This window comes from Mus musculus, chromosome 4, assembly GCF_000001635.26.
Source record: "Mus musculus strain C57BL/6J chromosome 4, GRCm38.p6 C57BL/6J".
NCBI classification, from domain to species: Eukaryota; Metazoa; Chordata; class Mammalia; order Rodentia; family Muridae; genus Mus; species Mus musculus.
The window spans coordinates 154026538-154043152 of NC_000070.6; the positions used below are offsets into that span (position 1 = coordinate 154026538).

Consider the following 16615-nt stretch of genomic DNA (forward strand, 5'->3'; position numbering starts at 1 on the left):
GCACCCAGCCTCTGACCCAGAGGAGGGTGCAGTGGGAGGGGACATGACCTGGGTGGTTCAGGTGCAGAGAATGAGGTCCTGTAGGTACCAGAGAGATGAGACGGTGGCCAACTCTAAGGTTTAATTATCTATCACAGAACTAGCCACATAGACTGGCTTTGCCAGCAGGGTCCTGGTCTCAGCTGGGCATGCTGTATCACTTGGATGCCATCTTCTTGATCTTGCTAGGCAGGGAGACATCTGACTGCTGTAGTGGGGGCACCTTCACGCCCTTTTGCTTCAGCTGACTGTAGAAGTCACTCCTCTCCGAGATGATCCTCTGAACAAGAAACATAGTCAGTGGGTGCTTTCTCAGCTCTGCAAGGAGGTCTCCCACCCCCACCCCAGGACTTGCTGCAGCAGGCAAGAGCAAACCCATATCAAAACAAAGGCAGAGATCTCTGCCTCTGAAGTGTGTGTCCCTGCCGGAGCTGTGATGCCACAGGAGGCAGGGTGGAAAGTGACAATGTGCTTGTCCCAGGAGTAGGCTTGTGTCTAACCTTCACTATAAACCCACCCCTTTGGTCAACACGGCACTGAAGGGAATATGCCTTAGATGCCTACAGACCAGAAAGCTGTCTGATCTCGTGCAGAAGGGCCATCTGGTCCCTCCCCAGCTCTGTCCTCACTCCTAGCAGAAAGAGTTATGGGACCTCAGGCATCTACTCTGCCCTGTCCCACTTCCCTCCCCACCAGCAGACACAGGCCATAGTCCTGTCCCCAGGGTCCTACTCCTCAGAGGTAGCAGTGACTCAGGCTCACTCCCCATGAGCTACAGGGAAATGCCAGAATGTTGGGCTCACAGGGCAATATAACAGAAGGCCTAGACCTTGGGAACAGATTGGCTGCTAGTGAGATGCGACCCTATGTCACATGTGGCCGCAACCAGAGCAGCCTGGTACCTCAGTGATCCCCAGGACTCTGGTGCCCAATACCTTCAGAGTAGGCATGCCTATCCCTTTAAAAAAAAAAACCCTACAGTGTAGAGAAATGCACAGCCCTAGGATTAGCCCCAAGGGCTGGTGGACAGTGCTGCAGCCCCAGACCTGTCTAAAGTTTCTGCCTTGGGGGTCCATAGGAGTTGGCAAGGCTGAGGCCAAGAGGGAGGAGTCTGTGCCAGGACTCTGGCCCAGCAGCTTCTATAGAGAAGGCTCCACCAAGGAAGCTGAGCTGGCCAGACAACTTCCAGAATACAGGCAGCCAGTCCCTCTCCCTGTGCAGGGATGAGGGTTAGGGTAGCTGAGTGCCCCTCCTCCATGAGGCTGTATCTCAGGTTCTACAACTCCATGCTACAGCTATCCCCAGGGATAGCCTGGTCTCAAGGACTGTCCTGGGGTTACAGTGCATGGAAGGCATAGGCAGAATGAGAGCTGGGTTTCCATGAGTCCAAGCCTCTCCTCTTCCCTCAGCCTCAGGTGGCGAACACAGCTTGACTCCCCTCACCTGCAGGGATTCCAGGATGTAGCTATCAGAGAGTTCCATGGACAAGTTCTTGTTCCCACTGACACTGAAGACAGCCTGGATGATCTTATTCCTTAGCTTCTCATACTGTGAACAAAGGTGAAAGGCACCCCGCTGCTACCGAGAACGATGCCTGGCCCTGCTACAGTAAGCCTGCAGGCCAGGAAAGTATTTCTTGCTTCTGCGTGTCATGGCTGGAAGTGGTACTTGCCCAAGAGTTAGAATATTCTGGATCGAAGCCCAGTTCCTTGGGTGGCCCCACACCGAAGCACAAAAGCTTTAGCATACCAACTTGCTTATTTTTATGTTCTTAAACTAAAAAAGTGTGTTTACATGCGCCACACACACACACACACACACACACACACACACACACACAGAGTGGAAATGAGGGCCTCTTACATGCTAATGAGGGAAGCTCTCCACCACTGAGATATATTCCCAGCCCTGTACATGGCTGTAAAATATCACCACAGCTAGAGCAATGGCTCCATGACTAAGAGCACATGCTGCTCTTGCAGAGGACTTGAGTTCTGTCCCCAGCACCTAACAGGAATCACTGCTGCCAGTATCTCCAACTCCAGGAGACCTGATGCTCTCTTCTGGCTTTTGAAGGCATATACACACAGACTCAAAATACTGTAAAAAAAAAATAATAAAAGTGGTATACACTTCAGTTTCTAGATGCCACTGAAGACCTCAGCCTCTTTTTGTTTGTTTGTTTGTTTGTTTTGCTTAGTTTTATATGTATGGGAGTTTTGCCTGAGTGCTGTCTGTACACCAAATGCATGCAATGCTCATAGAGGCCAGAAGAGGGCATCAGATCCCATGGGACTGAAGTTATTTGGTAATTGTGAAGTAACTGCCTGTGTGGGTGCTGGGAATTGAACCCATGTACTCTGGAAGAGCAGCCAGTGCTCTTAATGGCTGAGCTAACACTCCAGCCCCATCTCAGCCTCTTTAACAATTTGCCCCATCCCTTCTCTAGAAACTATCAATTGTTTAGACAAATCTCTTTCATCTATTACACACCTACACACACACACACACATGCACGCACACACACACCATCCATTAAACCTTGACAGTAAAAAAGTAGCCAGTGAGATAGCGCATCAGGTAAAGGTACTTGCTATTGTGACTGATGGATGACCTGAGTTCAATATTTGAGACCTACATAGTGGAAGGAGGAAACCAACTCCTAAAAATTAGCCTCTGACCTACACACATCCACGTGCTCAAGTGTGCGTATACACAAGAGAAAGGAGGAGACAGACAGAGATTAAGGAAACATGTGATACAAATTTTAAAATATAATAAGGACTGGATTCCAAGCCCGGCGTGGTAGCGCATGCCTTTGATCCCAACACTTGGGAGGCAGAGACAGGCGGATTTCTGAGTTCAAAGCCAGCCTGGTCTACAAAGTGAGTTCCAGGATAGCCAGGGCTATACAGAGAAACCCTGTCTCGAAAAACCAAAAACCAAACAACAAAACTGGATTCCATTCTGGTAAAGTACTTGCTTAGCGTGCACAACACCCCAGGTCTCACCTATGACAAAAGAAAATTAGAAACCAAATCTAATAAAAATGATACAGGGTGTACAGGACCCCTAAAGCCTGCTTTCTCCTCCCCACTCAGCACCTTCCCCCGGCCCACCAGGACACTCTCCAGGAAGCCGGGAGGTGGTTCTGAGTGCTCTGATCCTGACTGTGGGCATATGACCCTTCTTCCTTCCCTCCTGGGACGAGGCCCCCATGCTATGAACCAGCTCCCAGGAGTCACTCTAGGGGTCACCCTGCGCATGTTTTAGGCTTTGGTGCTTGTCAATATCCTTGAGCTTAGGTCTGGTCATCCGGCCAGCATCCAAGGGCAAGCCAATCACATGCTCAGGGGTAAAATCTTCTAACCTGTACCCCAGTATTCCTCAGACGGAGACCATCCCAGCCATGGATACAAGACCATCCCTCTCACACTGTATCTGACACCCCCCCCCCAGTAATACAGAAACACTCAAGGGGAGCCAGAGAGCGCTTACATTGCCTAGAGCTCCGTACATGGCTACTTCCTAGGCCACCTCCTCAGCAGGGCCAACTGAAAAGGGTCTTCCTTCTAATGTTGCCGTTGATAACAGGGTCTTTTTTTTTTTTTTGAAAGATTTGCCTGTTTTTATTGCATGTCCGTTGAGAGTGTTGCCACTCTGTCTGTGTGCCACAAGCTAGTGCCGTCTGAGGCCAGAAGAGGGTGTTGGGCCCCCTGGAATTGGAGTGAAGGATGCTTGTGCACCACTGTGTGGGTGCTAAGAAGAACTGAACTGGGGGTCACCTGAAAGAGCTGACAACCACTGAGCCATCTCTGCAGCCTCCGGAGACAGGGTCTGATGTAGCCCAGGCTGATCCACAACTCCCTGGGTAGCTGAGGCTAACCTGGAACTCTGGATTGTTCGCCTCCGCTGTCCTGCCAGGTTTTCTTGGGTGCCCACCCGTCAAACACCGGGTAAGGTTCCCAAGGAACCCAGAGCACTGCAGGCTCAGACTTTGTTGCAGAGTTGTTGCCTCTGGTCAGGAGGTAGCAGTGGCCTGGGGTATCCAGCCTCAGTTTCCCCCCCCCCTCCCAGAGCCTCACCTATCAGCACTATGTCCTGCAGACCACTGACTCAGAATTTTGTCAACCCAACATTCCAGTCTCTACCAAGTCCACACACACTGGCAAATGATACAAGATACATCTTCTCTTGGCTAGTGCTGTCCCTAGGACCACAATGGGACCAGAAACAGTTTCCTAACAGGCACCAGCTGGCCAGGAAGGATGACCGGAGCAGAATAGAGGACAGCGCTGGGTCAAGCTACCTACCCTGGTACCCTGGTGGATGAGAGGGAGAGATCTGTCTAAAGCCTGTACCTGCACGCACGCAACCTTCCGCTTTGCTTCATTCTGGAATGAGATCAGCTCTGAACTGAGTTTCTCATCCAGCCCGAGTCCCTCATAAACACCTCTCTATGCTGGGCTTAGGGCACTGCAGCAGCTTAAAATAGCAAGATCTGGGCCCAGTTCACCTGCAAGCAGGTCTGAATTGTCTGACCTGTCCCCTCCAACTCCTCCCTCTAGTGGGGAAAGTAGTATCTCCGCCACCCTCAAGGTTCGGGGAACAATCAAGGAGGAAGGGTGGAAGGGATGTGGGAGTCAGAGGATGGGGAAGAGAGCTGGGAAGCATTCCCCTAGACGTGAACGGAATTACTTACATGAACACGTGGCAGCCGTGGACACGTGCACAAGGTCAAGCCAGCCAAACACTCTACCATAGACTATGACAGGCGAGGTGGCTCAGCAGTTAAGAGCCTGTCATACTCCTGCAGAGGGCCCGAGTTCAAGTCTGTCTAGTTACTTTTGCTATTGTGGCAATAAGACTATGACCAAGGCAAGGTATAAAAGAAAGTGCTCATTTGACCGTGGGGTTTACAGAGCTGACGACGTCCATGGTGGTGAGGCATACATACAGAAGATCTTACATCTTGACCCATCGTGTAGGAGGCAGAGCAGGAGACACTAGAGATGGTATGAGTCTTTTGAAACCTCAAAACCCATCATCTTCCAACAAGGCCACACTCCCTGACCCTTCCTAAACAAGTTCCATCAACTGGGGACCAGGTATATAAACATGAACTCATGTGGGCCGATCTTATTCAGACTACCACAGATTACAAGATCTCAGCACCCATGTGGGTGGGGCACTTTATATCCAGCTCCACAGGAATCTGAAGCATCTAGCCTCTGCAGGCATCTGCACTCACATGTACCGATGCACACACACACACACACACACACACATATACACTTACACAGACATACACAGACACACACACACAGACAGACATATACACAGACACACACACACATATCACACACACACATACACACATACACACACACATATACATACACATACACACACAGACATACACATGCACAGACATACACAGACATACACACATACATACACACACAGACACACACATACACATGCACATACATGCATATACACACATACATACACATACACACAGACACACACAGATACACACAGACATACATACACACACATATACACATACAGACACATACATATGCACACATGCATACATACATACATACATACACACACATACCCATACACACACATACATACACACACATACATACATACATACATACACATACATACACAGACAGACACACACTCACTCACACACATACATACACACACAGACACACACTCATACACACACAGAGAATTTCCTTTTTAATTCCAGTGTGGAGCAGGATGGGCTCCGGAGCTCCCCCCTGACTCCAGCCCAGGAGCTATTGGCAGTTAGCGACAGGTTGTTCATGCCCTGGTGTGTGAACCCGCAGCCATTCACATATGGCAGTACCAAATTAACTCAGTAGGTTATAAAAATCTATTTAGAAAAGAGAAAAGCAGGAAGGAAGGATATACTTAGGGGCAGGAGGGAGGTGGCAGGATGGGGGCCAGACATGGACACAATCACGCTTCCAACCGCCTCTTTCTCTAGCTGACCTCAAGGCCTGCTTTCTCCATAAACAGCGCTGGCCCTTGCCCTCTGTGTTTCCATAATGTTCCCTGAGCCTTCACTCCCTCCCCCAGCACTTGCCAAACAACTCTACACTGCAGCTGTGATCGGAAGCATGATGAGCCAGAGCCCTTGTCTGCTGGGCACGTGGTCTGTGAGGGTGGGCATTACCCTGGCCTGGGTGGCCTCCAGGACCACACGAGTCTGTTGCTCTGTCTGTTGGATGATCTCGTTACGTGTCTGTAGGTCGTCATGCAAATCCTTCCACCGCCTCAGGTGGTCCTTGTCGGTGTTAACCTGATCTTCCAGCTCTTTGGTTTGGGTGTTCAGCTCTTTAATAGTCCGCTCACTGCTGATGAGATCCATCTTCAAGTCTGCAACTTGCTGGAGAGAGCCCGGAGAGGCAGAGCATTAGTGGTCCTTACCACTTCTTCCCAAAAGGTGGAGGCAATGGACCTCGGGTTCCTGCAACCCAGCCCAACTGCTGCCAGACCCCCACAGTGGGTCTGTTGAGTGAGGCGCAGCCTGGATGAAGCGGCCCAACTCAACTGTGCAGACGTTCCAGCCTTATCTTGTCCATCATGGTAGCCCAGCCCACAAGAACAGTAGCCCTGCCCAGCCTTCAGCGACGCCCAACAGCCATCACCTGTCGGAGGACCAGGTTTTCCTTCTCAATGAGTCCCATTATCTCCTGATGCTTCTTTTCCTCCCGGAGGTTGGAGAACTGCAGGGCAGACAGAGGAGTCAGCCTGGGTCCCAGGCCCGGGGCAGATAAAGCACAGGCACCCGACCTGCCTCCCTGGCCCTCCCAGGAATGAACACTGTGGGGTTCTGCCAGAGAAATGTGGAAGAGGAGAGAGGGCCCAGGGACACAGGAAGCAGAGCATTGGATGGCGCCCTACGTCACAGAGCCAAGAAAGCCAGACTATTCACAGGGAAGCCAAAGACAGAACTGGTCACACTCGGTGTCCTGTAAATGTCAGAGAGGAACGGTGGTCAGCGGCCAGCTGTTACAGGAAGTTAAGAGCCTTGTGTGCTGAGTTGTGGACACTCTCAGCCTCCTGCCTGCGGGCCCAGAACCCAAGCAAGAATCCTTTACTCGTAACTAAGACACTCTTGCAGGTCCCTAGCTTTCAAGGAACCTTCATTACCACAAAGACTAGATGAGATTCTACGGAAGGAAACTCCAGGCAACCACTCTGCCAGGACCACAACATAGTCACCTGCACAGTCCCAGGTAGCAGGCAGCCTGGGGCAGCAAGTTTAACAGAAATAGAGACCATGTTGGTCTGTGGGTGTGGCTGTAGGGAGATTGTCTTGATGATTAATTTATTTGGGAAGGGCCACGCCTGAAAATAGATGGCTCCCTTCCCTGGCTGGGGCTCTGGACTGTGCAAGAACAAACACTGTTCTCTGAGCACCAAGCATGCTAGCACTCATCCTCTCTGCTCTTGACTGTGGGTTTTAGCTGCTTCTGGCTCCAGCCTTGACTTCGCTGCCACGAGGGGCTGTGAACTGGATTCGCTCATCTGTTGAGGGAAAACGAACCGTTGGTCCCCAAGCTGCTTTCTGTCAGGAGGTTGTGTCAGAGCAACAGAAAAGAGACTAGAACAAAGACGTGCACAGCAAATGCAAACAAAGACTCTAGAACACAGGCCACGAGTCCTGAAGGCCACGGAGTGCCTCTCCGGTGTGTGATGACAGCAGGCTAACGAGGGACAAGTCAATGGGAGAAAAAGGACTCTGTTCTATCTAAGGAACCATGCTCCAGTGAGGTCACAAGGCAAGCAGATATGGAAAGACTGGGAAGGAATTGGAATTGGGACGCACGAGATGAAACTTGCAATGTTAGGGAAAAAATAGGGGCTGGAGAGATGGCTCAATGGTTAAGGGCTCTGGCTGCTCTTCCAGACGACTGGGGTTCAATCCCCAGCAGCCACATGGCAATTTACAACTATCCGTATTCCAATTCCAGGGGATCTGACACCTTGGCACAGACAAACATACAGGCAAAACACGAGTCAATACTCCAATAATAATAATAGTAATAAAAGGAACAACTTTCTACAGTTTCAGGACATCCTGGACAGAGACAGAATCTCACAGCTTTCCAACAGACAACCTTCAAGAAAGAGGATTTTTGACCTTGGGCTTCTCACCAGCAGGTCTGTAAGTTACAAGAGCAATTCCCTCACCTTCAGAGCAGGGTGGGATAAGGGTCTCCTACCTGGGCTCTACCTGACGCTTATCAGTGTGCAGAATCAAGGCATTTTCAGGTAGCGAGTATTCCCGAAGCTTTAAAGACATACTTCCTTCCAAAAGAGAAGAAAATCTAACTTCCTCTAAATATTCTATGCAGAAACATCAGGCTATCACCGAGAAAGAGAAGACCCTGGGTACAGAAGCTCAGTATCAGGACACGGGCCTCACAGATACACGAGTGTTTGTTTAGTGAAACTCATGCGCATCCCAAGGATGTGCACACACAAGGCCCTCGCCCAAGTTGGGATAAGATGATGTGAGGAAGGCAAAGGGTGAGGAGAGGGACGCCTGCCCGTGCAAGGCGGGTGAGGAACCAGGGAAAGAGGCAGGCATTCGCTGATGCCTCAGTGACGATGACTCTTTGAGGAGCATTATCTGATGCCTCAGTGGAGTTTCCTGAAGAACTGACTAGAAAACTCAGAAGCCGTTGTTGTGGGAGGGGGTATATGAGAGGGAGGCATTTGTGGAGTAGCTTGGTGGGTAAGAAACACCTATCAATTCATCACGTGTTTTACGTTGGCTATTGATAACAGAAGCGTGAGTGAGCCCCATAGCTAAGCATCCTCTAAAAGTGGCTAGTTAGCCCCGACATTCAGGGACCAGCAAATGTCTAGTAAGTGACCACCGGGGTTACCATGGCACAGGACAAAGGGACACATTCTAGACCAAAGAACAGCGGGGCCGTGGTTGTCCATAAACTCAGGTAGGAATCTTGGCTCTGCTGTCACCAGCTGGTGCCCTGAGCGTGGAATCTTTGTTCCTAAGGAAAGCCATGCTCCCCGAACTGCTGGGCCTACTGGGTTCTGCTGGCTGTGCTCACTGAGACAGGCCAGTATGGCTGCTGAGCACATGCGCACACCACCTTGTCTGTCATGTCTTGTATCTGCTGCTTCCGTTCCCGGAGCTCCTTCTCCAGCAGCTCGTTCTCCGTGGTGACCTTCCGCAGCTGAGACTCTTGGAAGTCAGTTTGCCGCTGCAAAGATGTGATGGTCCCTAAGAGAAGAGAGCAGACAGGCAGGGCCAGAGAGGGAGGACCTGGCTCTGAGTGGCTTGTCTGAATGACTGGTCGCCCTTCTTGATGCAGCTCCTGGTGGAGAGGAAGCTGCATCCCCTGCTTCTCTTGAGAAGTTGGCAGACCTGACCACCCACACCCCACCACACCAGGCCCCTTGTCCCCTACCTGTGGCCAGGGAATATCTGGACCTAGTGAATTCCAGCTCTCTCTGGAAGTCCATCAACATCCGTTCATACTCCTCCAGCTGAGCCATCAGCTCCTCCTCAAAGGACTCCGTCATGGAGTAGGACCTCTTGGGGTGACATTCCTCGTCCTCCCGAAGCTCCCACGATGCCTCTTCCTCATTCACCAATATCTCTCCCTCCTCAGTTCCTTTTGCTTCATCACCCTCCACCTCCTCCTCTTCCTCCTCCTCCTCCTCCTCGGGGCCCACCTCCAGCAGCGTCTCAGTCTTGCTCTGGCTGGGCCTGCTCAGTTTGGCAGCTGCAGCCTCCTCGGGTGGCCCCTCAGAGCTCTTTTCCTCTATGGCGCTTCCTGGTTCCACGTGCAGCTCCTTGCTACTCTCCGCCATGCTATATTCCTCCTGCATCTGGAGGGGGGAGGGGCAGAGAGAAAAGGGCGGTGGATGCGGATGCCCTCGGGTACAGGGGATGGGGGGGGGGGGAGGTACCAACTCTAGGAAGCAACCCAGTTCGTTTATCTCCTCCTATCAGGACATAACCGACCAGTGCTCTTGGTGGGGAGGGGCATTGAGCTCATCCACTGCCCTCATCTGCACTTGGGGTGGGGGGCCACCACAGACCGGGATGGGGCCACCTAGCAGGATCGGAGAGTGAAAGCCTGGAGCTTCGGCTGGCTCCACACCTGCATCCAGTGCTGTAGCTCATCCTCTTCTTTGTAGATGGTCTTCAGCACACTCATCCTCCCCAGCTTCAGGGGCGTCTCAAAGGACCGGTCCTATCAGATGCAGCTGTGAACCTCAGACTCTCCAGGTGAGCTCCCCCCTCGTCCCATCCTCTCAGAGGGGAACATCTGTCTCTCTAACTACAGAGGGGCCACCTGAGGAGGCTGTACCTGCCGAACTCGGGCCCAGCCAGAGCAAGACTGGGACTCTGGTGGAGGTGGGTCCTGAGAAGGAAGAAAAGGAGGAGGAGGAGGAGGAAGAAGGAAGAGAAGGAGGAGGAGGAGGAGGAGGAGAAGGAGGAAGGAACAAAAGGAACTGAGGAGGAAGAGCTATTGGTAGATGAGGAAGAGGAATCATGGTTGCTGAGGAAGGAGGGAGGATGAAGAAGTGGTACTCTCCAGAAAAGCAAGGCAAAGGTCTGTGGAGGAGCAGCCCTGGGGGCACAGCAGGGCTCTGGGTCCCACCAGATCAGTTTTCAGCATGCACTTGACACCATGATCATTTGTGGCTCGCCTGGCTGCCCTGTCCTCTCATGCCTGCATTAGAGCCCTTGTGGGGGTGGGGAAGCAGTCCTGTTTGTTCTGCCTTGGGTATTTGCGTGAGCAGTTTCTCCCGAGGTTCCCAGGCACTATCCAGGAGCTCCAGTCTCCTGCCTGCCCCCACTTCATGCCTGCTCCCACCTAAGTGCAGTCATTAGGTATGAACAATATCAAGTCTCAGACCCATCAAGAGTCCATTCCTGACCATCTGGACCTGCCTCACCCAGCCCTCGGCCGAGACCTGAACGGACAGAGGCAGCAGAGCCCTCTGCTCTTGGGGACACCTCAGTGCTTCTCCAGGCCACGTGCCAGAAGGCTCACCATCTTGATGGAAGCTGAAGAGGTTTCTGTGCCTTTGCCTCTGAGCAGGTTCTTCAGCTGCTTCTTCAGGGCCTCCTTCTCCTTCTGGAGTGTCAGGATCTCCTGATCTTTCTTCTGCATCTGGCTCTCCATCTCGGAGAAACGCTGGAGCTCTTCTCCCATCAGGAGCAGAGAGTGATCCTGAACGGAAAGGGATCAGCTCGGGGTGTCCAAGACCAAGTTCTCAGCACAGAGGAGATTTATCTGTCCCTAGAAGGGAGGGGGGGAGGGAGGGAGGAAGGAAGGAAGGAAGGAAAGAAGGAAAGAAGGAAAGAAGGAAAGAAGGAAAGAAGGGAAGAAGGAAAGGGGAAGGGAAGAAGGACGGATAGGAGCTGAGGAGATGCTCAGCCAGCAAAGTACTTGAGTTTGGTTTCTGGAACCCACCTACAGTAGGGGTTGGAGTTAGGGAGATGTCTTGGTGGTTAAGAACACTGAGCTCTTTCCCAGAGGACTAGGGTTTTATTCCCAGCCCCACCCCACACAATGGCTCATAACCATCTGTAACATCAGTCCCAGGGCATCTGGCACCTCTACACTCTGGCACTGTATACAGAAAGCAGACACACATGCAAGCAAAACACTTGTATGCCAGAAAATAATTCATTAAAAAGAATAAAAGTGAAAACCTGTCTCATTTTAGTAAAGCCAATAATTTAAAGTTAACTCAACATTAAAGAAAAAGCCAGGGTGTGGGGCGGGGAGCACACTTATATCCTAGCACCTGGATGACAGACATGGGCAGATCTTTAGGGCCAGCCTATTGTACTCAGTGAGAGACCCTGTCTCGAAAACCAAGGCAGACAGCACCCTCAGAGCAACACCCAAGGTCCTTTACACACACACACACACATACACACCTGCACACGTGCACGAACGCACAAATCCGTGATACAGATACAGTAAGCAATACATTTGAGAAAATCGACACAACCTGGAGTTAAGAGAAGGCCTACCACAGAGAAAGCAGCTGATCAGAGAGAGACACGACTGGACTCAGGGATGCCAGGAGTGAGGAAGCTGCCCCTGCAGGAGCCACAGAAGAAGACAAGGGAAAACACCCATCTTGTAAAGAAATGGGGCCTGTGCTTTTTAAAACTTGTCTGTGGAGATGCCGTGGAATCTCAACTCACTCGAGAGGCTGAGACAGGAGGATGGAGAATTCAAGGTCTGCCTGTGCTATAAAGTAAGTTCAAAGCCAGCCTGAGCATGCGGGCCTCAAAACAAGAGAGTGACAGAAGGCATTGGGGTTGTAAGCACACGCGCAAGACTCAGACTTTGAGCTCCAGGATGCAAAATGATAGGACAGATGGATTAGTGATAACCTAGAACCTTCCAGAGCCTGGACTAAGTGCTTCTAGTTTTGTGCATCGGTTTATTTTAAAAACAATGCTAGAGAGGCCCAGAAGTCAAATTTCAACCACTGGAGTCTCAGATAAGTAAACTATGGGCTCATCCCTCAGGAGAGGTCCCACCAGCCTGTGCTGGCTTGTGCACAACCCCCTGGGCCTCTGTCACTCACATTGTTAGGACTCATGGTCACAGAGACTTCTGGGCTGAAGGTGTACAGAATGGTTGATGGCTACACACATTAACAAGTCCCGTGCCAGGTTAAAGTACCCTGGGACAAGGAAGGAGAAACGGTGCATGTCCCTGAGCACGCACAGTGGGGGCAGGGGGAGGGTGGCTGACGATCACTGGATTCCTAGAAGGAGATGTAGTGTCTGGGAGTCGTTTTAAGCCACAGCTATCTAGACACCCATGGGTGAGCAGGACAAGGGGACAGCCTGGGACCCTACCTTCTCATGGATGACTGAGATATACCAGGGCGTTCTGGTCCTCTGGGACTTCTTGACCACAGTGGGGCTGCCGGTGGGACTCGGGTCTGAAGGCTCACTCCTCTTCCGTGGGTAGTTGAGCTCACAAGCACTCTTGCTGAATGGAAAGACCCTCCCTGTGGAGGAAGAAGAGGCCAGAGAGGGTTGGATTCTTCCCTGTGGATCTGCTGTGGAATCTTCCATGGTAGTATCCACCCCTCCCAACCCTCCATCAGAAGCCAGTATCTGTCCAATGAGCTATCTGTCTCCCACTGTCAAATTAAAATTCTATCCCCACCTAACATATACTCAGATCCCACCCCCACCTAGCATATACTCAGATCCCACCCCCACCTAGCATATACTCAGATCCATGCCCACCTAGCATATACTCAGATCCCACTCCCACCTAGCATATACTCAGATCCCACTCCCACCTAACATATACTCAGATCCCACCCCCACCTAGCATATACTCAGATCCATGCCCACCTAGCATATACTCAGATCCCACTCCCACCTAGCATATACTCAGATCCCACTCCCACCTAGCATATACTCAGATCCCACTCCCACCTAACATATACTCAGATCCCACCCCCACCTAGCATATACTCAGATCCATGCCCACCTAGCATATACTCAGATCCCACTCCCACCTAGCATATACTCAGATCCCACTCCCACCTAACATATACTCAGATCCCACCCCCACCTAGCATATACTCAGATCCATGCCCACCTAGCATATACTCAGATCCCACTCTCACTTAGCATATACTCAGATCCCACTCCCACCTAGCATATACTCAGATCCCACTCCCACCTAACATATACTCAGATCCCACCCCCACCTAGCATATACTCAGATCCATGCCCACCAAGCATATACTCAGATCCCACTCCCACCTAGCATATACTCAGATCCCACGGCTACCTACCCACCCCTACCTAGCACATACCCGAGAGTCTGGCAATCAGGACAGAAAACCATCTGCTCCTGCCCTTGCTTACACCATGACCCAGCCCTCTTGAACCCCACAGTTCTGCTTTAGACTATGGGATTCTTCACCTTCTTAAGCTTGGAAAGAGTGGCTCACTACAGGTCATTGCCTGAAATTACCATGTTCATCTCACCTTCTGGCTAATGAAAGCCTATTTCTCTATTCAAGGAGGCTGTGCCTTGGGGCCTGGAAGCTAGTGGTACATGGAAGGTAGAGAATGCAGCCTTCACTGCAGTTCAGCCAAAGACAAGGAGCAGTGCTAGTGTCTCCCCTAGAGAGAGTGGAGTCCTACAGGCCTGGATCTAGGTGGCCTGTGTCTCAGAGCATTTGAGGGACAGGCAGTCCTGGGAAGAGTTCCATAAGGGCACAGCAGATGTACCTGGGAGTGGCTTTATTGCCCAGGGCCCCAGAAGATGCAGGCAGAGACCTCCAGGATCCTCTTACCATCCACACTGCTGGCAGAGCCCAGCCTGCCTAGGGGATGGTCCTCAGTCAACTTCCAAACTCCAGAGCAGGTCCTTGGAAGATCAACCATAATGGCAGAACCTGGAATGGGCAAGGCGTCAAGAAGTGACAAGAAATCCTCCCTGTCCTAGGATCTCTAGGGCCCGGGCTGATCATGTGATCTTTAAACAAGTCAGTCCTCCCTCCTATGGAGGTGTGAGCCTGAATCATGGACTCCATCAAAACACGGGCTCTATCTTCTTACCCATCTGGTCACAATGTTCCCTCTGAGCAGACCAAACGTGGTGCCCAGTGACAGGATGTAGATACACACCCTGCAGCCTGGACCCTGTGGCCCCTCGGCTTACCCCCCCCCCCAACAATCACATAGTTCCCTTTGCTGGGGACCAGAGCATGTGCCTGGCTACTACTGAGCTTCATGGGCAAGTCTTCAAGCTGGTATTGGGACACAGAGCAAAAGCAGGCCAGGAAGCCAAGAGGTTAGGGTGTAGCCTTGACTCTGACTGAGCTCCTAACAACAAAACAGGTATAATCGTGAATGGGATAAAACTGACCTCTCCTTCAGGTTGGTTATCCCCCAGTCTCGGCACAGGCCTCCCAAAGTCTGTGCTCCCATGGGAGATCTCAGGACCGTGACCTCCTTACAGCTCCTTACAGGCTGAAGAGTTTCAGGAGGCAGCAAGTTTCTCCAGTCACTCTTGGTGGTACGGGGCAGGGAGGACTTACCCACATGAGACATGGATGTTGTCCTGGTACTAAACTGGGGACACCCAGGCCGCATGAGGAAGGCTTTTCTCATATCTTCCATTTCAGACAAAAAGCCGTTGTGTTTGCTGAGTTTCCTGATCTGGTCCTGGCAGGAAAAGAAAGAAGAGCAAATACTTGGGTGTGCCTTCGGTATGGCTGCAGGGCCCCTGTCTGTGCTGTGGCTTGTGGCAATGGTCCGACCCTTTCCTGGCTGGCTGGGAAGCACACACGCATTAAAGACAACCCTTAGATGGGTTCTCAGCACCCAACTGGGAAGTCACGGAGCCCGCCAACTTCACCGTTCCTGGCTCCCCTGGTGAACGGTGGGCTCAGGTGACTCTTGCCTCTTCTCACCCTTTCCTCTCTGACCTTCAGGACAGATTCGGTCTCCTTGCTTGGGTTGACTTCCTCCTTTAGGCTTGGCTGTCCAGACTAAGGTCTGCAGAGGAGGAAGCCAGCTACTCCCTACAGCTAACCTCCCTGACGAGTCCTTCAGGGCACTGGGCAAGGACAGCCAGGGCTCTGCCCTACCAGAGGCTGCAGTCCTCAGGCCCCCTGGGCTCTGTGTGACAGCTTGCCACCAAGCCTTCACCAAGCTCTGCTGGCTGACAGCTCCAGTGACCCTTTAGCAAGAAGAGTGGCCGTAGCCAGGTTAGAAGCACTCCACCCAACCCCTTACCTCCTTGTCATAGAAGTATCCGGCAGCCGCCTGGCTTGACTTTTTGAGGCTTTGCTGGGTACTTTGCGGTTTCTTCTCTGAGTCCTGTGTGTCGCAGCCCCGGCTGGCTATGCTCTGAAGCACCATCAGGCCCTTGCTGATCTTGGGGGATGTGGAGCAGCATTCCTGAGTCAAGTTCTCCTGCTTCATAGAGGAGTCAGAACCAGAGTCCCCGAATAACCTGTGCGTGGCTTCGCTTACGGAAGGGAAGACAGTCTTAGCTTGACTCTTCAGAGCAGTCCAAGCAAGAAAAGACAGGCTTCCAAGGCTCCCGGGAGCAGTGTGTGGCATCACAGATGTCTCCATAGAAACAGGGCAGCGTCATAGTCTTCTCCATTTCCTCCAATTTAGGGAAAGGGTCTGGAAGTAGATGCAAACACTATTCCCACCAAATCTCAGAATGTCACAAGAGTAAGAGAGGCGGTCTGACCCCAGGGCCGGGAATCCCCCTCTTGCAGTTGTCGAGGGTGCAGGAGTAGTCATTTTCTTTTCTTTTATTGGTGTTTATCCACTGGACACATGGACAGGATGTCTCATTCCAGGGTATCGAATGCTTCGACTGGGCCGTGAGGGAAGATGATCTGCACTTCACAGTGAGAGCTCTGGAGACGCTGAGGAGGGAAATCTACGCTGCTTGTTTTATTCTGCAAAGACGAGAGTCAGCCTAGACTGACATGATACTTCTCGAGTCATGGAGGG

At 51.7% G+C, this 16615-nt stretch overlaps 1 protein-coding gene across 2 annotated transcripts; it reads right to left on the reverse strand.

Annotated features, from left to right (window-relative positions):
- Nucleotides 1–106: 106 nt before the first annotated feature.
- Nucleotides 107–16208, reverse strand: Ccdc27 (coiled-coil domain containing 27). 2 transcript variants are annotated; one of them, NM_001033455.2, is made up of 12 exons: nt 15878–16140; nt 15178–15304; nt 14431–14532; nt 12965–13119; nt 11130–11309; nt 10230–10322; nt 9531–9954; nt 9213–9343; nt 6735–6812; nt 6260–6472; nt 1483–1587; nt 107–319 (listed from the first exon to the last, which is right to left on the reverse strand). In NM_001033455.2, exons 1-12 carry the CDS (start codon nt 16064–16066, stop codon nt 197–199), a joined length of 1920 nt encoding a protein of 639 aa, NP_001028627.1. In that variant the 5' UTR covers nt 16067–16140; the 3' UTR covers nt 107–196. The 2 variants fall into 2 exon arrangements, with proteins under 2 accessions (NP_001028627.1, XP_030109499.1); XM_030253639.1 differs by having other exon boundaries at nt 197–319; nt 1333–1587; nt 15878–16208.
- Nucleotides 16209–16615: the final 407 nt, after the last annotated feature.